We start from the raw sequence: 21,092 nt of genomic DNA, 5'->3' as shown, positions 1-21,092 counted from the left end.
TTCACACGATCATCCACCCCATGCGAAATTCTGTACTGTACACCAGAGGTCCACACAACCTTTTTCACCCCTCGGACCGGTTGAATGTCCGACAATATTTTCAGGGACCGGCATTTAAGGTCTGACGGATAAGTACAACAAAATAACATGATATGACCTGCATGAAAACTGTGGAATTTTCCAAACATAATAATAAACACGAATCATAACTCGAGGAACGTCCTATTTGCCCGGATGTTTTCAAACCGGCAAACAAGAGACACCCTGTTATTTTCGTCAGGCACCTTGGGAGACTCCTACTCCTGAAGCCGCGTCAGGACCCTCATGATGTCCATGCTCGCCGAACGTAAGAATGATGTGATGAAATAAATAAGCTCCTTTCGTGGATATTTAACATTTTCCGTTTGTTTAAGAATGTGTCTGTTTGTGTCTTTTGTGGCACAACTTGGGGTTAACTGACCAAGAGCGTCTGTCTGTCGAAAAAGCTCTGAAAAGTTCAGCAAGCTAACTGGCATTACCCCTTAGCATCTCTGTCAAAATGTGCACGTGTATTATCATCTCAAGTCGGTTCTTCTGGTAAAGACTCTTGATATCACCTGACCTTATTCGTCTTAAGATGCAGGGTGATATTAGCGTGATATTAGTTTGTAATTCAGCTCTGCTTCATTAATACCAGTTGAAATTAAAGAGGCCGTACAGATGAAGACTTAAATCTGTTCATTAAATATGTCGACGTACTCCGGAAGTGAAATTTACATTTTCACTTTGAGTTAAATACTGTACAACAAACGACACGCTTTATTTACAACACAACAAAACATATAAAACATTTTGTTTGCCCGGGTGAAAACTTGAGTTGACTTCCACCCCTACCCCCCCCAAAAAAATTATATACAGTATATACATTTTTTTAATATACAGTATATAATTTTTTTTCCTTAGTAATTGCTCTTGGGGAAATGCCGCTCTGTTTTTTCAGCCCGCAGAAAACAAAAGTGGTCGGTCGATCCGCGGAACAGTGCCTGGAGCAATGACGAGTCCAAGTTTGGACAGAAGATGCTGGAGCGCATGGGCTGGTCCAAGGGCAAGGTGCGTGTCCCAGCTGCCCTGTTGGGTCATGGAGTTAGGTTGCTTAGGGCTAATTTAGTGGGCCGACATATTGACATATGTTCACCGGCGACTCTGGCTGTACTTTCCCCACACGTGTGAGCATAAGTAAGTGTACTGAAAAAAAATGCATTAAAAACAATTGGGGTCTATCTAGTGGTCTGTGAAAGAATCAGTGAATGAAATACAAATGGAATTTACAGTGTTTACAACATACAATAAATAATGGATGGGTAGTCATATATGCTTAAAAAAAACTGTCAATGACAATTTGGGTTGTTGTACTTGATGTGTTGTCAGTGTGACCAGAGCCACGAGTATGTCACTCAAAAGAGCATTTTGTGTGTAGGGCCTCGGCAGAAGTGAGCAAGGAGCCATTGACCATATCAAAGTCAAAGTGAAAAACAACAGCTATGGCCTCGGCGCCAATGGCAGCCAAGAGGTGAGCTCATTTTGCACTTTTGCACTTGACCTTTGCTTCTCGAAGAAAACGCTGGACGTTTTGTCTCAGTTTCCTGTCCTCATCATGAGTTTTCATGAAGGAGTGAGCCCAAGTTCTCTTGTCCGGATGTCCCATTGTGCATTTCTCAACCAATTCAAACTGCGCTCTCCAGTTTGGTTGGATGAAATTCAGTTAATGCCCACCCTTGTATCTCCAGGACAGCTGGATCGCACACCAGGATGATTTCAACGACCTCCTTGCTCAGCTCAATAACTGTCATGGCCAAAATAGCACAGGTAATAAAAAACGCTTTTTTTTGGGGGGGGGGGCTCTGTGTCGCAAACCAAAATTCGAGTGGACCGATGAAATGATTTAACCCTGCCCCCTCCCCCCGTTTATTTTGCAACATTCTCTTCTGTATGAGAACATTTCGAGATCGGAGCCAATCTCTTCCCTTCCTGGGGCACTAGAGGGTGCTGCGGTACAAAATATGGGACATGTTGGCCATTAAGCTGTGGAAAACACCACAGCGTTTGACGGGGGAAGGGAGTAACGCACTATTCATTTGGATGCCCCCACCCCCCGTGTATGTCCTGCAGAAACTCAGCCGGAGGAGCAGAAAGGCTTCAGCCTGGAAGAGAAATCCAAGACGTCCAAAAAGCGAGTCCATTATATGAAATTCACCCAAGGTGCGTGCCCACGTGTTGCAGTTTTGAGCTAAAGCTGCTGATGACACACATATTACTTTAAGGTTGAGATGAAGAGATGTTGACATTTTTATTTCATCTGGTAGCTTCCGCTTCGACTACTGGACAGTGATCCGTTGTACATTTCAGACCCCCCCCCCCCTCAAGTCATCTCTCTTTCTCTCACTCTCATCTGTCTCGATATAATATATAAATCTATAAAAACTTGGGACACACTTTGAAAACGTTCAACAGAAAAATCTGCAACCAAAGGTAGAGGAAGCGCAATATTGCGGGGGACTGCTGCACTTGTACTCTTTCCATCTCCTCAGTGAATTGGATCGAAAAGGTTTTCTCGACATTCCCACCATGGAGCAAAGAAGCTTTTGGCTCCGCTTCACACTGATTGCCTTCTCATGTTAAACTTTGATGCCATCCGCTCAGACGCACCCCCTCTTTTGGCTCACGGCTCAGACGCTCATCAGGACTCCGTCGGCCCGTGCGAGGTCAATTGGCCCGGTCACTGCCAGGGGAGGTTTTTTTTTTAAAAACTTTCCTCTTACATGTCAGGAAGTTTTGCCAGACGAGGCCGACACAGCGATAGGCACAAGGAGGAACTCGATGTTAGGGATGACTGGAGAGCAAAATGAGTAAGCGGCGGGTCATATTTTATCACAAAGCCACTTAACGTTTGCACATAGTTGCGAGATGAAGGGCTGACTGAGGTCCAGTTTGATTCAAGGGAAAATATGTCGCTGAGGGCCTCACGCTAATGATGCAAATGATATGTAGCCTGCAGCATGAGCTTTCATTTCCAGTGGAACACGTCGGGTCGGCCCCAGAAGCCGCTCAGCTCAGAGTCGCAGACAAAAACAAGACAGATAAAGGACTTTTGTTCGCCAAAAAATAGTCTTTTATGTCCAGGTATGCAACGATAAAATGAATCTTACCGCGCGGCTCGGGTTGAACCTTAGTGGCTCGCCGTGAACCGGGTCGTCTTGTTTTGCGATTGCAACACACATTCTAGCACTTAGCGCAACGTATCCTCTGGTTACGCCATAGATACTGTGTTCAACTTTGAGGCGTCTAAGCCTGTCCCAACTTCCAACCGGTCGGCGTTTTGCGTCCACATTATTGACGGGAGCATCTGAGATTTGCCGCCGGGAGCGGCTGAGATTTGCCGCCTGCTCTTTATCGCCGCTCAAAAGCTGTGCTGAGCTCAAATCCAAAGCGATGCGATGCCGTTAGCCCTCACCGTCGCTCGATAAGCCGAAGTTCACAGACACGCACTCCTGCCCATCGGAAAAAGTCAACGTCGATATCCATCAATGTTAGTAAGCCGTTGGATTCCGATTGCGAATACGAACGTCCGTCCTAGTGCGTGGCCGATGACATCACTGATTTAGCTTGAGAAGGGCTACGTGAAATGGCCCGCTCGCTCTCCAGGGTCACCATACCAAAGTCAGGGGCTTTTAGTTCTGTTGTGTTTGACATTTGTTCAAGTCATTCGTCAGCGCTGATTTTCACGGTCGCCGGTAAACATCTGGACGTGGAACATCTCCGCGTCATTGGGCAGCCGCTTCCTGCTTCCTGTTTGGGGCATGTGGCGCGTCCATCTCTGCCGATGACCCCGGCTGATTAAAAGCGCATTGCGTCTGCTGAATGTCGGCGACCCACGCCGCGCTCTGCCCCGCCCACGTGGGATTTTCCAAAGAATTGCTGTTCTATTTTCTGGATAAAAATCATAAAACCTATCGGAACAATAACAATAGCCTTCTCATGAGTTTTGAACTGTGATGAATGTGGACGTCCACGTTGTTTCATTGTCTTTGCCCCGGGACATACTTGGTAGCCCTCCACCCCCCAAGCTTTCATCAGCGTGTTGCCCCCCCCGAGACTTTTCCAAGTCATCTGTCAGAGGAGACCCTCTTCAGCAGCTGTTGGGGATGATCGGTTCCAAAAAAGGAAGCACCTGACTCGATGGCATATGTCTTCGGTGGCGGGAACGGAAGGCTCATCATGGGAAATGGAGCTCGCGTGCGTTCGCAAGATTCGACTTTTTGAGAGCCGCGTCAGACACGTGATAGATGTCGCGCTTACTATTTTGCAACCCGCGAGACCCTGGCTCCTCTAGTTTGTCCTTCCAACATGATCAGAAATGGCAATGTTTTTGTTTTTGTTTTTTTCTCCTCATCCTTATCAGAGTGGACTGACTTGATTTTCCTGTGACGCTTGCCCGGCACAAAAACAAATGACCCAGCGCCTTCACGGGTTTGGCCCAAAATAGGTCTTTGCGTATTTTGCTGGTATGAATTTGCTGGCAGGATCTCTTAACATTCACATGTGACGTGTGAATTAGTGATGAGCAAATATTGACTGGAAATGAGGTGAAAATGTGATCCGAGAAGCCTCCAATCTCCCACGTTTACCTGCCTGCCCTTTTTTTTTTTTTTTTTTAATCGACTTCCTGCTGGCGCTGGCACTCTCTTCCCGCTAGAATTGATGGCGGTGGTTTTGTGTGTGTTTGGGAGAAGGGCGGGCGGGGAGGCAAGCGCAAGTGGCGGGCCCCCAGCATCACCCACTTTTAATTGCCACCTCCATCTGTCAGCTGTCACGGCCGCAGGTTGCGCCGTGCGCTGGCCTTGCTCGCATTCTCTCCGGCCGCTGTGCGTATTCTCTCTCGGCGTGTAATCGGCTCTTTGGTTTGTATTTATTCCTTTTTGAAATGTAAAAAAAACATTTCCATAACTCTGGGAGGAGCGTCAGTGATGTTCTCGTCCAGCCAAACGACTTCTCCGAACGGCCTGGCGACCCGGCGTCTTGCGTAACGGGCTCTCTCTCAATCTGCGTCAGGTTTCTTGGCCTTCTTTTGAGCGCAAAAAGGAAACGTTATTTTATTTTTTTGAAATCACGATGTGATTCGCACTTTCACCTGCCAGCCTGCCATTTTTTTGGCAGCCTCTTCCTCCCCCAAACCTCCCGACAGATCACGCCGGACCCGTTTTGACCGGTGCGCCCCCCTCCCCTTCTCCCTCCCAGCCTATTTATTTGTGTTACCTCGCGTTGTTGGTTGAGGTTCTCAAGCTTCTCGCGTGTGCACGCCGACTTCCAAAAGCCAAAGGGTGTACGGGGAGATAGAGCTGGTAGAGCAATAAATAACCAAACGTTATCAGAGGAGCGCTGAAGGAAGAGGATGCAGCTGTACGAACAGGACCCGAGGCGGACGAGCGTGTGCGCTCCGCCAGTCTTTGAGGCCGGGCACTCGAGAGTGCCGGGAGTCTGGAGGCGTGGTCCCGCGTTTATTTTTCTTTGCCGTTTCGTCCCCCCCCCCCCGGAGACAGAAGCAAAGCTTCCCTTTCTTCAGATTTGCGGCACTTTTAATAGCCTCGGGGGGGGGGGCATCGTTTCAGTTCCGCCCCGCCCCCTAAATCTGCGTTAGGGTTAGTTTTGAGATGCGCCGACGTCGGTCTTTTTCACATCAGTTTATTCCCTCCCGCGGAAAAAAAACAAAAGGACTGCTTTGTTTTTTTATCGGGGCCTGCAAAGTTGAAAGGTCACGGCATGCTTAAGTACACAATGTTTTTTTTGAATAAATACCTTAAAAAAACCTGTATTGCGTTCTTTCAGGGAAGGACCTCTCCTCTCGAAGTTCAACGGACCTCAATTGTATCTTTGGAAGGAGAGCAAAGTCTGCCACACATCCGGAGCAGGTATGACACACCCGTGCTTTTCATCGAGAGCGTTGACTTACTTGGATTCAAAAATTAAGACCTTTGCTTAAGCTTTACATTGACATGGTTCTGGTTGCATTATTCCAATCGATATATAGCGATGTCGATTTATTTATTTAGTTTTTGCTCACCTGAGATCAATTGGTTGAACTGAGACGACGGCGCACTTTGAAGTCAAAGAACGACTGTGCCTGAAAGTAGCCATTCCTCATTTGGTCCCCGATCTTTGCTGACACAAAATGGCGTCCCTTTTTCCACCTGGCCTGAGCTGATGCGCAGCAGCGGCGGCGGCAGGCGGTCATTACCGCTGATGACCACCGGCGCCGAGTTTGCCGCGCTCAGCGTTTTCCCCCGGTGAGCCGGCCCCCGGCCCGAGACCGGGCCGGTCACAGCGTGCGGCTTTTAAGGTGGCCATCAGCGGGCCCAAATCCACTTAAAAGGATTTGCACTCTGAACCGCCAACGTCCACCCTTGGCCGTCACGCTCGTGTCTGGCGGGCCCCTCCTCGGGTGCGCCGTGATTAAAGTCTGATGAAAGTGGTCCGGTTGTGCAAGAAAAGTCCAAATGCTTGCAAAAGACTTGCTCTGTCTGCTCCCGGCACTTTGGAAAGTTTGACGGTGGCTCTTTTTGCACATCCATCCAAAGTCAAACATTTTCACTGTAGGAATCGCTGAGTAACCATCTACACGAGGAAACTCATCATACGCTGTACTCAACAAAAAAAAGAGTAGCATCCTATTTTTGAATCACAATATTGCACCTTGTGGGTCAAAATAGAAATGAAGAATCCTGAATCGTGATACTCGTGCTTAATTAAAGCCGTCACAATAACTCCGTCGTCCTGCCAGGTCTTGTGGATTTTGAACCGAATTTACAGGTTTTTTTTTTTTTTTTTTTTGCTATTTCAGACTTGACCGAGGTGGGGGGGGGGGGGGGGGGAGAAATTCCGCAAGTCAGTTAACAACAGCTTTAACCTCCACCAAAATGGAAAGTGATCCACCTGTCCACAAAATTTCAGGATGTTTCTTTAGCATCAACGATTTAAAAAACCAAGAAGTGACCTGTATTTAGCTGCACACTAAGCCCCCCCCTGCAAAAACACGACAGGTTCCCGGGATGTCGACGGATCCACGGGAACCGTGACACAAATATTTTTTTTGTCCGTTATCTCCAACAATTGTCTTGAAGAAATTGGCATCGGAAAATCCCCAAATGTGATTTGAGGGGCGCAACGAAAAAAACAAAAACAAAACAAAAGCCTCGCAGGTGTCGAGCCCGTGCATCACAATGGCCGCCGCTCCCCGGCTGATTACCATTGGAAACGTTCGCTCCCTAATCGCTTGGTTATGGCTTGTTATTTTTCAGCCAGGGGGGACGCCATTGACCATATCGGAGAGAAAAAAAAAAACAAAATCTGCACAATTACAATGGCGTCCCGCGAGGTCTTGTGTCTCGGGTTGGCAGTGAGCGACGACCTGCTGGTGGATTGACAAAATTGAAAATACTTTTGCCATCCCCCGTCCGCAAGCGATATCGCGCATCCGCATCCCGTCGAGGTGAGGCGAGGCCTGGACACGCCAGCGAATCTGGGTCGAATCGGAGTGGCATGAACGCGCTGGGATACCTTTCGGACTCACCCATGATTGGTGAAAATCGACAATCTGGAGAGAGCACAGAAACACGAATTCGTAGGCATGAATTCGTGTTTCAAATTTAAAATTTGCAAAGAAGAATTGAAATGGAGAAAGATTTGTCAGCGCCACGGAAAAGAGAATCGTTCTCAATTCATTTCCAACGGTGACCGTGACTGCGAATGGACAGTGGGGAGCCCAAACGTGTTCAAGCGTCGCCGTAGCGAGTGCGGGGGGAGTCCGCAAAGCCGCGCTCGTCTTCCGCGGTGCCGCGCGCGGCAAACGTCCGACATCATTTCCAGTCCGCGACCGGTCAGGCTGGCGGCGAAGCATCTGCCCATCTGCGCGGCGGCGCTATCCATCATCCGTCCCACGCACTCAAGCCTCCCCCTCCCGCCTCCTCTCGCCCGCCCCAACGCAATTACTCACGGCGTGACAAACGACAAGCCGGCCAGGTTTCAAAGAGAGGCGGCCGCTTTTTAGATGAAGGCGCTCCGCCAGTCCCCCCCCCCCCCCCCCCCGCCCCCCCTCGCGCGCTTAACGGCGGGGCCCCCGGCCGGCCCACCCCGACCTCCTCGGGGGCTTTCGTTAGAGGAGCCGCTCGGCGGCTGCGGCCCGGCTCTATTTATCTCCCCGGCACCCCTCGCCCGGTCCGCTCAGGCCGGCGGAAAAAGCCGACGGGGCTCCGGCGGGCCCCCGGCCGGAGAGGCCGGCGCCAGCTGAAATAAAGCGCTCTGCCTCCCGGTGAAAAATGTCCTCTGATTGGCTAATTAATCAGTCAAAGGGGAGCATGGCGGCTGGTGACTTGAGGGACCCGAGCGGGCGAGCGCAGGGGGCCCGCTGATAAATAGACTCCCCGCCGATTCATACATCAGCAAAAGTTCGTCTTTTTTTTTTTTTTTTTTTTGAAGCACCAGCTCAGTTGAAAGGCGGAAACAAGCCACCTTTTTATTTTGCCCTTCTTAGCTGTCTGTGATGACATATTTCTCGGCGTCTCTAAAATCGGACAAATAATCCGACTTTTATGTCACGTCCGAGCGATTCAAATTCCAAATTCTTTGTTGCCATTTTACTTGTACTGAACGGTCACGTTCAAGAAAAGAGTACCACGTGATTTTTTAGGTGACTTCTGTTCAATTTGCTCTGCTTTTTAGAGGGGGGGGGGCTCTAAAAACGACTGAATTTGCACTCCCGAAATAAAGCCACGCACCCACCCCACCGAGGAGCCAGCCAAGATTGTTGCAAAGACTTGCTCCCGAGTTTAGCCACAAGAATTGTCTTAAGTGACCACATTGTTGCAAAGACCTGCCCCCCCCCCCTTTTTTTTTTGCCACTCTTTTCAAGTGGTGCAAAGATTATTTGGCACAGGCCTTGTTTGGCCTTCTTGGAGTCAGATGGTCGGCGCGGCGCCCGGCGCTCTCGGGGTCAGCCTGACCCCCCCACGCCCCTCCCACGCCTGCTTGGGCCAGCTCAGCCCCATCGGCGGGCACCTGTTGCGAGGGTCCGCCGCCCACGCCTCCGCCTCAGTCAGCTTTCGGACTCTTCTTTGGGAACGTTTGGGGCAGGGAAATGTTCAATGAGGTCAGAATCGTTTTCGGTGCTTTTTGGGATTTTTCTTTTTTTTGGGGGGGGGGGGACATTGAGACAAAAACAGCAAGTAAAATTATTATTGGGCAGTGGTGATACGCAGCCATATCCTGAATTGTTTCTGATTTTTTTTTTCCCAACATCAATTTTTTTTTATTTTTAGATTCCTGTTTTTTTTGGGGGGGGGTTCACCCCAATTCAATTACCAATTAGAGACGGCGGTGCCACTGGGGAGCAGTCGACTCCAGTTGAAAGGTTTTTATGTCTTTGCGCGACGTGTACACCCGTCGGCTGCGTATGTGGCAGAATGGCTTTGGCCCTCCCTTGTTGAAGTTTTGCGCGGTTAAATGCTTCCACGCTCCGATGCCCTTAATCGGGGGCGTCACGCTGACGACGCGCCACTCAAATTCACTCTCGGATAACATCTCATTGAAGGCTTAAGCTTTTGTCCGGCGTCCCCCGCCCATCACCCGTAACGCCGCAACCAAACGACGCTCGCCGCCGCCGATCGTCCATGCGCCGCACGTTTAGCGCCTACCTTCGCGCTCGGCTTCTCCCTCGGCAAGCCGTGCCAGCTCGCTGACACTTACAGATTAGCCCCGGCGGGGGAAAGGAGAAGAAAAAAAAAAAAGGTTTCTGTGTCTCGGTTAAGCTTGGGCCAGGCTAATTAGTGTCTGCTGCAGCTAACTGGCCCGAGATTCCCAGCCCCCCCCCCCCCCCCCCCCCCCCCCCCGCTTTAATCACCCACTTGAATAAATCACGGGCGAGCGTGGCCGTCCCTCCGCGCGCTCGGGGCGGGCATTTTTTTGCCAAGCGTTTGCGGCAGCGTGCAGAAATGAGTTGGATGCGCCGTCTGCATCGTGCCTCCTTCCTTTGTTCAGCACACGAGCGCCACTCTCCCGTAGAAACGGCGTGCACTTGCTTGCAATACGCACGACCGGCGCTTTGCGCAAACCTTCCACCTAGCTTCCATGTACTTTGCGCGAATGAGGTCCAAAGCGCAGGCCAACGTGACCCTCAAGTTATTGATGGCGACGCGGCGAGAGGCGGTCTTATTTACTTGGGAGTGAGGTATCCACCTGTGGTTTTTTTTTTCTTTTTGTTTTTCTGTCCGCCCACATCAAGCCCATGAAGGATGGGGCTGCCGCACCCCGGCGCTCATCGGGGAGAGACGGCCTGCTAATCAGGGCCTGATCCATAGACCTCGACTATTGCCAAATTTATTATTGTGGCAGCACAATGAGGGCACCCCGCCGCAATTACCGACACAAGCAATACTGGCTGCGAATTATCGGAAAGCGGGAAGTATTGCAAAAAACAACAACAAAAAGGCACCCCCCCACCCCCATTTCCAGTAGATAAACGGCCAACTGCGACTTCATCCGCTCTTCATATCGTGAAGTCGGTTGTCAATGCGCCTTATAATTGACTGCTGACCGATGTTGCCTCCCAGCAGCGCTGCGTCCGCATTTGCGCGCTGCTCAACACTTCTTGGCGAACTGACAATGTAAAGGGGAAAAAAAAAAAATCAAACGTGGGCCGCGTTGACATTTTTTGTTTACATTTTCATATTTGCCTCATAAAAACCGGAAAATAGACATTGAAGATTGCAGCAGCCTGGTCTCTGGGAATTCTGACCTTCATCAAGTAAAAATGTCAAGAGGGAGTTTGGAATACTTGCGTGTCGTCCTCCAAGACCTTTCCGGCGTGCGCGTGAGCTGCGAGCGTTCGAACTGGACGCTGGTGTCGCAGGTGCCTGTTGAATTCCTTCCCGCCCGCTCTCCTTCTCTCGTGGAGCCTCCTCGGGGCCCTCCGTGTGTTCCCCTCCCGCGCTCCCCCCCACCCCGGCGCAGGAAGGGCCGATAGCGAGCCAGGCCGCTCCTCTGCCGAAGCGGCCTTATCTCAGGGCTGCACGCGGTGCGCTGAACGCATCCTTTTCCTGGGGTTCAGGGCAGGCCGGGAAGGAGGCGGAGCAGGAGGAGGAGGACGCCTTGACTTGGCCGCTTTCTCCAACCTTTCCAAACTGCCCCAGAAACCAAACCCGGGAGTGCTTTGGCTCAAGTGAGCTCCTGTGCATTGTTGTTATTTCATGGCATCGCTGATCAGCCGATGCATCTGCCAGGTTATGGGAGAGCATTTTTTTAGCCCACCCCACCCCACCCCCGGTTTTTGAAGTTCTGATATCGCTGTTGGTATCGGCCCACCAAAAAGTCTCACATTGATTGGGCAATTTTATTCACGAGGGGGGATCTGCTAGTGGGCATAATGTACAGTTCTCACCTTCCATGTGTTGTTTTATTTGGGGGTGGGGGGGAGCAAAAGTGCGGAGCGCTAATTACAGGTTACCGGAGTCCTGAGACTCCCGGTCAAAGGAGGAAACCAGATCCTCAAACGGTGACGTAGGCATAGCAACATGTTTCCGGGTAACTTGTTGCCACCAACATTGCGTCCGGCTGCCGCTGGCGCTGGAAGTCCAATGGCCGCCGCGTCTTTTTATTGGCGCTTCCCCAGCCAGTCGGCGAGAACCACCTAGCGAGTCTGGAGCCGCTTTTCACCTGACGGGGATGTTTCTCAGCCATCCGCCTCTCCTTTGCGCCGCCCGGCTCGCCCCGGCGGCTTCCGAGCCGCTCGTTTGCACGCCCGGGCGGGCGAGCCAGCCTAATTTCACAGGCACTTGTCGTCAAGTGGCCCCCAGCCATCGTTCCCCCAAATCCCTGCTCGCTAGTCGTTTGGCGCCGCGGGCTCGCTCCGAAGCCTCGTCGCCGCCCTACGCGGCGACCGGTGTGCCCGCGTCGACTTTTCTCACAAGTCGTGCGAGTTTGCTTTCATGGCTGCAAAAGTGCCGAGGTTTGCTCCAGACTTTGAACCGCGTCGCCTCGATCATCCTCGTCATCGCCGCGCAATGTTTGATCTCACTCCGCCTCCCCAGTGCAATAGCTCAAGTGTTCGATCCGATTTTTCTTTCTTTCGCTGCCTCGATCAATATATACAAACATCAAACAATGGAAATGTATTGATTGGCGGCTGCGTTTTCGATGTATAGCTTGGAGGCTTTGCTCAAAGTCTCTCTCCGGGCCGGCGGAACCCGACTGGCCACAAAGCCCCAAAGTATCACGATTGCTACCAATTTTGAGTGCGGAAATTGTGGGCAGAGATCTTTGAAGCGGGTCGGCCCTGTTGTGCGCTTCGCAAGTTGACCGGCCCAATGTGTTATCTTCTTCAGGAGAGCGGCGGCGATCGCAACGGCGCCTCCTCCCCGCAACCGGACGCCGAGTCCATCGCCAAGACGGTGACCAGCGCCCTCAGCATGCAGGAGTACTTTGCGCGGCGGATGGCCCGGCTGAAAGGCGGCCACGCTCGGGCCGCCGCCGACGGGGCGGAAGAGCCCCCAAAGAGGAAAAAGAAGAAGAACGAGAAGGCCGTCGAGAAGATGGAAGCGGCAAACGGTGCGGAGGAAGCGAGTGAGCCCGAGCCCGCTAAAAAGAAGAAACGACAAAATGAGGGCGCCGTCGACGACCACCGCTCGGCGGAGCCAAAGGAAGCCAAGAAGGAGAAGAAACGCAAAAAGGAGACGCTCGAACCGGAAAGCAAATCGCTCGAGCAACCGGAGGAGACGATCGCCGCGCGGAAGAAATCCAAAAAGCGCGAGAAGCGGCAGCGAGATTTGTGAGAAACGGAGCCGCAGCAAAACGGCCGAAGGCGGAAGGCCTTTTTCGTCTTGTTCTTTCAAAAGCGCCCGTCGCATTTTTAGGCCGTCGGCTTCGCCGGCGGGCAGACCGGTTCAACCGCATCAGACGCCCCGGCGCCCATCAACCCGGAATCAACTCCAACGCCATTGTCCTCGCCGCGGTGCCGAACCCGAGCCGTCGCATTCGTCGGAAGAATGACTTCATTGAAATCCTCCGGCCGCTTTGAATGCTCCCACGCAACCACTTTTTTTTTTTTTAGTGTAGCGCTCACTTAATTCACCTGCGGCAATTTGTGAGCTGTATGAACGAGTCGCACGATTGACTGACTCGCAGTCGCGAGCGCAAGCAACCCGGCTGACTCTTGACTGCTGGCCAACCACGCGCAGGGACCAACAAACGTGTCCAAATTTTGGCCGCCGGCTGCCTTGAGATACAAATCTTTTTGTTCCACGTTGTCCCAAAAAGAAATATTGTCTCTGCCCCCCACCTCCCGCCCCAAAAGACTTTGTCATGGTCAATCCAAAATGTCGGGCTCATTTGGATCTTATTTGTACAGAAAACGAAAGGACTCCAACTACAAATCTCATTCTGCACTCACAAAGCCATACTTGGGATTTCCTTTTTTTTTTTAATGACTCTGGGCTCAATCTTTTGTCTCATTTGGATGGCAAAAACCACATTTCGTGCGCGGCTTTTTCTTTCATTCTAATTTCCTTGATGAAGCAAACATCGCATTCAGGTTTTGCTCTCACTTAAGCTTTTCTTTTTTTTTTGTCCATCTTGTTTATGCTCATTTCTTATCGGAAACATTAAAATGTGAGGCTTGGGCTTTGTCTCATTCTGGGGTCATTTTTCACCTCATTTCTCACGACGACAATACGGGCCTGGACTTTTCGCTCCCCCCCCGAGACAGAAAAACGCCGGGCCTAAATTTGTGTCCGATTTTCTCCGCATTTCCCGAGAGATGATTGTTGCGCGACTTCCGCCTTTTGGCCGCTGCTTCATCGGCTCCATTCAAGCGGCTCAAGTAGTTTTTGTTTTTGCTGCGCGACCAAAACAATGCCAGCAAAACACACCAGGCCCTTCAATGACCTTGACTCATGTTTGCATTGTTTTTTTAGGCCCTCTTTGATGAAGCCATGTTCTTATTTGGTAGTTCTGGGCCGGCGTTCCGACGGTCAAGTTGCATCATGTGGCCAACGCGCTGACTTTCGCTCCAAATCAGTGCGTTGAGAGGAAACGCGAGCCAATGCATCACTGATGTGTCTGCGGGAGGCACAATCTGGGGCGGCAGGTGTCGTATCCTCTTCCTCTCTGTGTCTGTAGGGGGTAGGGGGGGGGGGGGCTTCCACTCTTCTGGGAATGTGTGTGTCGGTGCGAGATTTGCATGGTCCTTTTCGCATTTTGCTTTTGCATTTGTCGGCGTGATCGGTAAAATCCCTCCAAAATCGAGCGAAACGGCTTTTTCAAGGTAAGCGAAGTGCCGGCGGTTCTCCCGACTGTGACGTTTGTTTGCTCGTTCGTGTCGGTAACCGTCAATTCATGTTTTGGTTTCATTCTCACAGCCTCAAAGTAACCCCAATAAAAGCAGATCCCGGAGAAAGCTCTGCCGGCAGTCTGTGATATCTGTCAAAAATCGGCAGGTGCACCCGACTCGGCTCCAAGGTAAGAAATGCACTCGTATGCTTCATCGAGTGACGCTTTGCGGCGCTTTGGCCACAACCGTCAATATTGCGTTTTTCGCATGAGGAATTATCGCCAGCTAAAGCGAATGCAGCTGGCTCCGCGCTCCCGGTGGCAACTTTTCTCTCCGCCTACTACTTTACGCTTTTATTCGGATGAATAATTTTCAGAACCGTGTGGGCTTCGAACCCCTCAAAAATGGGCAGACGCGCCGCTACTTGCCTTCTCCATAAAATGCCAATGCACGTGATGCCTTTCTGAGCTCCAAAATGCGAATGCTATGCTTGTATGCTGAGGCTAGCAATCTCGGCCAGCTAAGCTAACGATGCTAGCCGTGCGCCCCGGGTCGCGACCTTTATTGTTAGTTGATCAATTCTGTTGCCAAGATAGGATTGAACACTTGCGGATGAGCCAACCAATTTGATACAAGCAACCTCTCTATAAAGCTGTTAGCTGTCTGCGTGAAATTCCCTGCCCCCCGCCCCTTTTTTTTTTTTTACCTCCCCAAATTGGATTTGTGTCATGCACGATTTATGATGTGTTTTAGTCACTTTTTAATTTGAGTTGAAAAAGTTGGGAGACTCATCTGATGTGGTCATCTTCCTGATTTCAGTCTTGACGACCAAGCTAGCCTCCGACAACCGCAGCGAGCTACTCCGGCCACAACCGAAGAGTATCCTGTCAACAGGAACTCCCGCATTTGAGAAAGTCGCTCGTAGCTCCAGAAGGAAGGTGATTGGTGTCGCGTGCTTGTATGTTCAGCATTTTATCTCGGAAGTGTAAAAATAAGCCAAGCGCCAGCACGAATCCTTCACCTTACTATGGGTTCTCTGTGCAGCTTCGAAGAACTTTGGAGAATGGAAATTCAATCGAGGAAATACCAAAAGTGGCGGCGATGTCCTGTAAGTGGAAAGATTTTGAAGTGCGATTTGATGATGACGTACGGCCGTTTCTTTGGGGAGAGTGATGCTTTGGGAGATGCGAGGATTCCAGCCAACAGTCGACGCCACCTAGAATTTGCTGCTTTTGACGCGCACCACAACAACTGCTCTGAGAAGTTTTTTGGGCGCGAGCACCGAGACCGAAGAGGAATGCCAAACCCGCTGCGCACACGCGTTAAAAAAACAACAACAGCAAAACAAAACAGGAGCAAAGCAAACAATAACAAAAAACGAACAAGTTTCCGCTCTGATTTAAGACGGACTCGAGCGCAGTGAGCGCATTGGGTGCGCGCGTCCCGGTTTTTTTTTTTTTTTTTGCGTCGGACTCGCTCGCCGAGGAGGAGCCGAGAGGAGGCCCCCCTCCTCAAATATAAAGCCCCCCGCTCGACGCCAGAGGAGAACCTGAATCACACCTCGCCGAGGAGGAGCTCACGCCTCAGCAACTGCCGTTTTCGCACCGAATAGCAACTTTTTGGCTTTCTCCCCTCCCCGCCCCCCCCCCGCCTCGGAGTCACAACGGGCGAGTGGCCGCTCGGAAGCAAAAGAGCGCAAGTCGGCAACGCGGGCGGGCAGGCGGCGCGCACATGGCCGCCCTCATCAGCGCCTACTCGTCGTGGCCCGAGTCGTTCGAGTGTCCCCCGGCGGACGGCGACGCGGCCTCCGACGCGCATCGCGGCGGCGACAAGCCGGCCGAGCCGCGCATCCGGCGGCCCATGAACGCCTTCATGGTTTGGGCCAAGGACGAGCGCAAGCGGCTGGCCGTGCAGAACCCGGACCTGCACAACGCCGAGCTCAGCAAGATGCTCGGTGAGTCCCTCGCCGTCTTTTGTCCTCCTTCCGACTCGGAGCGGTTTCCACATTTTGTCTTTGAAGCTTCATTTCGAGCTGCGGAAAGCAACGACTTTGAAATGGGCCCCGCGTGGGCCACTCGCTCCAGCGTGGCTTTTGGAGTGCAAAAAGACACCGTTTTTATGCGCATGTGTCCAAGTTCGGCAAATGACACGCGCGCGCGCTATAGACAATCAGTGGATTTGTGTTTTCTTATCAAAAATAAATATAAATGTGATCTCGGGCACATTTGAAGAAAACATTTCCCATTTAAAGCCGAAAGACTGAGACACGGAGATTTGTTTTATTGTAGTTTTTTTTCACGAGCTTACTCAACTCCTTCATTTTCAACCACTGCGTTAAAGTGCATTTTACGCATGAATCAAAGACATTTGATCACGCGTGAAAATGTTCCGCTGTCGCTCGACAACTCCGAGCAAACTTGTTCACTTCAAAGCGTGAACGGGTGACGCGCGAATCAAGACTTTGGTGGATCTTCGCGGTTGACAAATTTCCCCCATTTCACGCGGCCGTGACAGAAATCTCTGTGGCGTCGAGTCAGGGCAGGATCGAAAAGAAATCCAGGCTCCGCCGGCAAACGTGACACATGACATCTCCAGATGTTTGGGGAGGGGGGGGGGGGGGGGCGAGAATGGAGCCAAAGGCTTCATGCTTTTTACGGTGTGAAAGCCTGGAAATGTTGACACAATAGAGATGGTCATTTTTCAATTTAGAACCCGCCGCAATTTACAGAATGCGGACACGCGTTCGTTATTTGAAGTTACGCCTCCCCCAAAATCAAATCAAAAAACGGGAACAAATAGTTTTGTGTGTGTTATGCCCCAAATTTTGAATTTGGCATGTGGCCGTGTCATTTTTCTGCCGCCGTTGCCTCCCTTCATTCAAAGAGGTGAACACACACACGCACACGCCCTGAAGTTGATTAGAGAGCGTCAAGCTTCTGGAATTCGGTTGAGTTCCGGAGCGAATGTGGAGCGTTTTGGCCCGGTGGAATGATGCTTGCGCTTGTCGTCCATCAGGGAAGTCGTGGAAGGCCCTGACGCCCCCCCAGAAGAGGCCCTACGTGGAGGAAGCCGAGCGCCTGCGCGTGCAGCACATGCAGGACTACCCCAACTACAAGTACCGGCCCCGCCGCAAGAAGCAGCTGAAGCGCATCTGCAAGCGGGTGGACCCCGCCTTCCTGCTGGGCGGCCTGCCCCCCGACCAGAACGCTCTGCCCGAGCATCGGGCCCTGCGCCGCCCCCTGGAGAAGGACGACGGGAGCCACCCGGCGGCGGCGGCGGCGGCCGTCCGCTTCGCCGGCCCCGGCCCGGCCCCGCCCGGCTTCCGGGACCCGGCGGGCCCCGGCGGCTTCGACGCCTACCCCTACGGCCTTCCCACCCCTCCCGAGATGTCGCCCCTGGACGCGGTGGACCGCGAGCACGCGCCTCCCTCCTACTACCCGGCCATGTCCTGCTCTTCCCCCGACGGGCGCCACGCCGGCCAGATGGGCAGCCCGCCGCCGTACCAGCCGGACTACGCTCCGAGCCGCGCGCCGTGCGCGGGGCCGCACGTGACCCCGGGTCCGAACGGCGGCCCGATCCCCGGCTCGTACTACGCCGCCTCGCCGTTCCCGCCGCCCCACCACGTCCTCTGCCACGGCCACGCGGGGCAGCTGTCCCCGCCGCCGGAGACGCAGGGCCACCTGGAGACTCTGGATCAGCTGAGCCAGGCCGAGCTCCTGGACGAGGTGAACCGCGACGAGTTTGACCAGTACCTCAACTCCGCAGGGGGCGGCTTCCACGGCGAGCAAGGCGGCGGGGGCGCGGGCCACATCCAGGTGTCTGCCGCCACCGGCGCCACAGAGACCAGCCTGATTTCGGTCCTGGCCGACGCCACCGCCGCCTACTACAACAACTACGGCATCTCGTGAGCTGCGGGGGCCGCCGCGCTCAAAGACGCTTCCCGCATCCGTCCCTTCATTTTCTAGCACCGCTCCCGTTCGGGGTCACGCGTCGGCGGGGGGGTCGTCCCCCGTAGAGTTTGGCGCGACCGGCCGAGCGCGCCCCGAAGCGGCCGCCAGTCAATCCCGGCGCACGCAACACGCATCCATTGGCTTCGTAGACCGCCGCGCCCGTGAAGCTCGCCGGCGACCCGAGCCGACTCTCGGTCGCGGCCGCCCTACGTGGCGCCAACGCACACCAGGAGCTGTCCGTCCATCCGTTTTCCGTAGCGCTTGTCTTCGTTCGGGCCCCGGCAGATTGAAGAGTTTTTGGCAAGGGAACTCCGAATGGGTCACAAGGCACTTGCCGGCAAACGTGCGGTCCTTATTTTCGACCCTCGCCGAGAAGGCTTTCGTGCTTTTGCTGGAGGCTCCCCGAGCCGCCTTCGCACTTTTGGCGACGGAAGCGGGCTTGTTTCTCGCAAGGCGCATCCGCCGTCGCTATAGAGACGTCCATCCAAACAGTTTGGTTTTTCCATCCGCGTCGGGGTAGCGGGGTCGCAATCCCCCCCCCCAAAGACTTCTCCTTTTTGGTAAGAGGAGCACCTGGACCGGTGGCCAGTTAATCGAAGCGCACGTACGTCAGCAAAGAACTCTTGACATTCGCAATTCGTCCGTCTCGAATGCACTCGCCGCGTGCGGCGGGACAGAAAGTAGCAGATCGAAAGCCGCGCCGGACGTGCCGAGCGCCAGAGCGCGACATGTCCGGCCGGCTGCCGGCGCCAAAACTTAGGAGGGACCGCAGCACCTCAGGGAAGGCGATGGGGGGGGGCCCCTCCGCTCGTCGTCTACGTTTTTTTGTGCAAGCAGAAGCACTGATGGACGCTCGCCAGGAGCTCATTGAAAGCTTCTCGTTTTGGTCATCCTGTCCCTCGCGGAGACCGACCTCGCTACTTGTCGCCCCGGTGAGGGTTTCATCTCCAGTACGCCCCCCGCCCCTATCAAATGCTTAATAATACAACTATAACCGTGTCTATGATTGAGCTAGGGTGAAATGTATGCCCATTTAGATTGTAATTTAAAAGTGATGAATTGTCATTTCCTGTACAAATCAATAAAGGCCGATGCTGGTGCCGAACTGGAACGTGTTGGACTTTGTTTGTGCTTGTCAGACATCCACTGCCGTCATCATCTTCATCCTGATGAGGATGACAGACGAGAACAAAGCCACGCGATGCCGCCTCCGTCCCCTTAGCGGCCGCAATTCCGGGTTTCTTTTCCCCCCGTCCGTCTGTCACGTCCATGTAGAAAATACGTAAATAGCGCATAGTCGGTTTGATTTGCAAACTCGCCCCATTTTTTCCGCTAAAAGGAATTCAGGGTGGAGGATGTTGGGGGCGGGGGGGGGGGGGCTTTTGACAAATCCTGGAGTCTGGCTGCTCTTCCCGGGATTTTGGGGAAAGCTTGAGTCGTGCTTCTTGTACAGAGGATGTGGTGGAGGAGCGGTGTTTCCTGCCTGATAAGGTTGCTGTGGAGGTGCGAGGAGGGGGGGGGGTGGGGGGGGCGCACTCCGCGTCAGGATGTTTGGGCCCGGCTGGTCCCGACATTGCAGTCAGATGGGAAGCTGGACCCGTTGTGCTGAAACGACGCCGCCGAGTCCAATCTGGGGGGGGGGGGGCAAATCTTCCCCATTGGAATCCGTGCAAACGCCACGAATCCATTCCGGCCTGCTCGTAATTTGTCGTCCAATGACAAGAAAGAGCAGCCCGGAATGATGTGTTCCATCTCCAAAACGTTTCACCGTGGCCGTTTTTTTCCACATGTTTTTTTTCCATGTCCTCATTCTTATTGTAAGAATACAGCACCGAGAACCGGGGAACCGCCGATCCTCACCTGGTTCATCGATGCGGCGGCGGGAGCACTGTCGGTGTGCGTCGACGCCGCCGGAAGTGTCGGAAGTGGCGACATTCATCATGCGTGCGGCGCATTCCTTCAGGGTGACGACGACGGATTTCGGGGAAAAAAAAACCCCAACCCGTGCAATTACTACTGCTAATTATGAAAAAAAAATGGTTGAGAATTTTTGGGCAGGGTGAAAGAAGAGATTGGACTCTCTCATTTAGTAAGTTCACTGCCCCGAGTGTCCCGGACCACACTTTTCTTAAAATGCTCGCAATATGGCGGTCTACTTTGAAAACGAGTGGCAGTGGATGAGTTTTTAAAAAAAAGCATCAATTGGACCTGTCAATTCAAGAGATAAAGCCTCATGACACCATTCAATGGGAGCACAGACATTACAAAGAAGTGGACCTCAAATTAAGCCTTGGGGGACGCCGCGATTCAATGGAAAGAAGACTACAACTTACTGAAAAAGGTCGGTGACTCAAAGAATGTGAATGAGTTCAATTTGTTTCGCGACTGGAGCTCGGAATTCAACTTGTCAATCGAGGTGCCACGCCGTCCTCATGAAGAGGTCAAAAGGTTCAATGTCGCAATCCAATCTCTGGCATCCTTGCAAGATGCACAATATTTGCGAACGCGGGCTGAACAAACAAGGGAACCTCCGGGTTGTTTTCTTTCTTTCTTTTCGCAGGCTGATTGCCGGCTGGCCGCGTTCCAGCCCGCGGTCGGGGTCAGGGCGGTGGAACGAGGCTGTCAGGTAGTCTCTTATGTTTCCTCTTTCCTCCCGTGCCGTCATGCCGCTTCCCTGGCCAAACAAACAACAAGCGGGGCGTCAAGGTAAAACGCCGCGCAACAGCTGCGTAAAGTATTATCCATCCGTTGCCTTTCAAGTGACTTGAAAGCCGCCGGCCGGAGTCCTCCGG

The 21,092-nt window shown here is 52.7% G+C and overlaps 2 protein-coding genes across 3 annotated transcripts; both read left to right on the top strand.

Annotated features, from left to right (window-relative positions):
- The first annotated feature begins 293 nt into the window (after positions 1-293).
- Positions 294-13,708, top strand: pinx1 (PIN2 (TERF1) interacting telomerase inhibitor 1). The gene is made up of 7 exons (XM_086100366.1): positions 294-346; positions 980-1,089; positions 1,457-1,549; positions 1,767-1,845; positions 2,149-2,238; positions 5,863-5,945; positions 12,408-13,708. Exons 1-7 carry the CDS (start codon positions 325-327, stop codon positions 12,852-12,854), a joined length of 924 nt encoding a protein of 307 aa, XP_085956492.1. The 5' UTR covers positions 294-324; the 3' UTR covers positions 12,855-13,708.
- A 145-nt stretch (positions 13,709-13,853) lies between these two features.
- Positions 13,854-19,405, top strand: sox7 (SRY-box transcription factor 7). 2 transcript variants are annotated; one of them, XM_086100364.1, is made up of 5 exons: positions 13,854-14,344; positions 14,439-14,538; positions 15,170-15,288; positions 15,395-16,304; positions 17,366-19,405. In XM_086100364.1, exons 4-5 carry the CDS (start codon positions 16,082-16,084, stop codon positions 18,256-18,258), a joined length of 1,116 nt encoding a protein of 371 aa, XP_085956490.1. In that variant the 5' UTR covers positions 13,854-14,344; positions 14,439-14,538; positions 15,170-15,288; positions 15,395-16,081; the 3' UTR covers positions 18,259-19,405. The 2 variants fall into 2 exon arrangements, with proteins under 2 accessions (XP_085956490.1, XP_085956489.1); XM_086100363.1 differs by having other exon boundaries at positions 13,854-14,538; positions 15,170-15,308.
- The last annotated feature ends 1,687 nt before the right edge of the window (positions 19,406-21,092 follow it).

The sequence above is a fragment of the Hippocampus guttulatus genome, chromosome 20, assembly GCF_054856545.1.
Source record: "Hippocampus guttulatus isolate MCC_2025c chromosome 20, RoL_Hgut_1.0, whole genome shotgun sequence".
NCBI classification, from domain to species: Eukaryota; Metazoa; Chordata; class Actinopteri; order Syngnathiformes; family Syngnathidae; genus Hippocampus; species Hippocampus guttulatus.
Note: the sequence above shows the minus strand (reverse complement) of the source record. Positions and strands in the feature narration are given on the sequence as shown.

Coding starts and splice junctions, on each gene's coding strand:
- pinx1 (XM_086100366.1), top strand. CDS start 325: ATGATGTCCATGCTCGCCGAAC. Junction 2,239..5,862: donor TTATATGAAATTCACCCAAG/GTGCGTGCCCAC, acceptor GCGTTCTTTCAG/GGAAGGACCTCTCCTCTCGA. Junction 5,946..12,407: donor CTGCCACACATCCGGAGCAG/GTATGACACACC, acceptor TATCTTCTTCAG/GAGAGCGGCGGCGATCGCAA.
- sox7 (XM_086100364.1), top strand. CDS start 16,082: ATGGCCGCCCTCATCAGCGCCTACTCGTCGTGGCCCGAGTCGTTCGAG. Junction 16,305..17,365: donor CGAGCTCAGCAAGATGCTCG/GTGAGTCCCTCG, acceptor GTCGTCCATCAG/GGAAGTCGTGGAAGGCCCTG.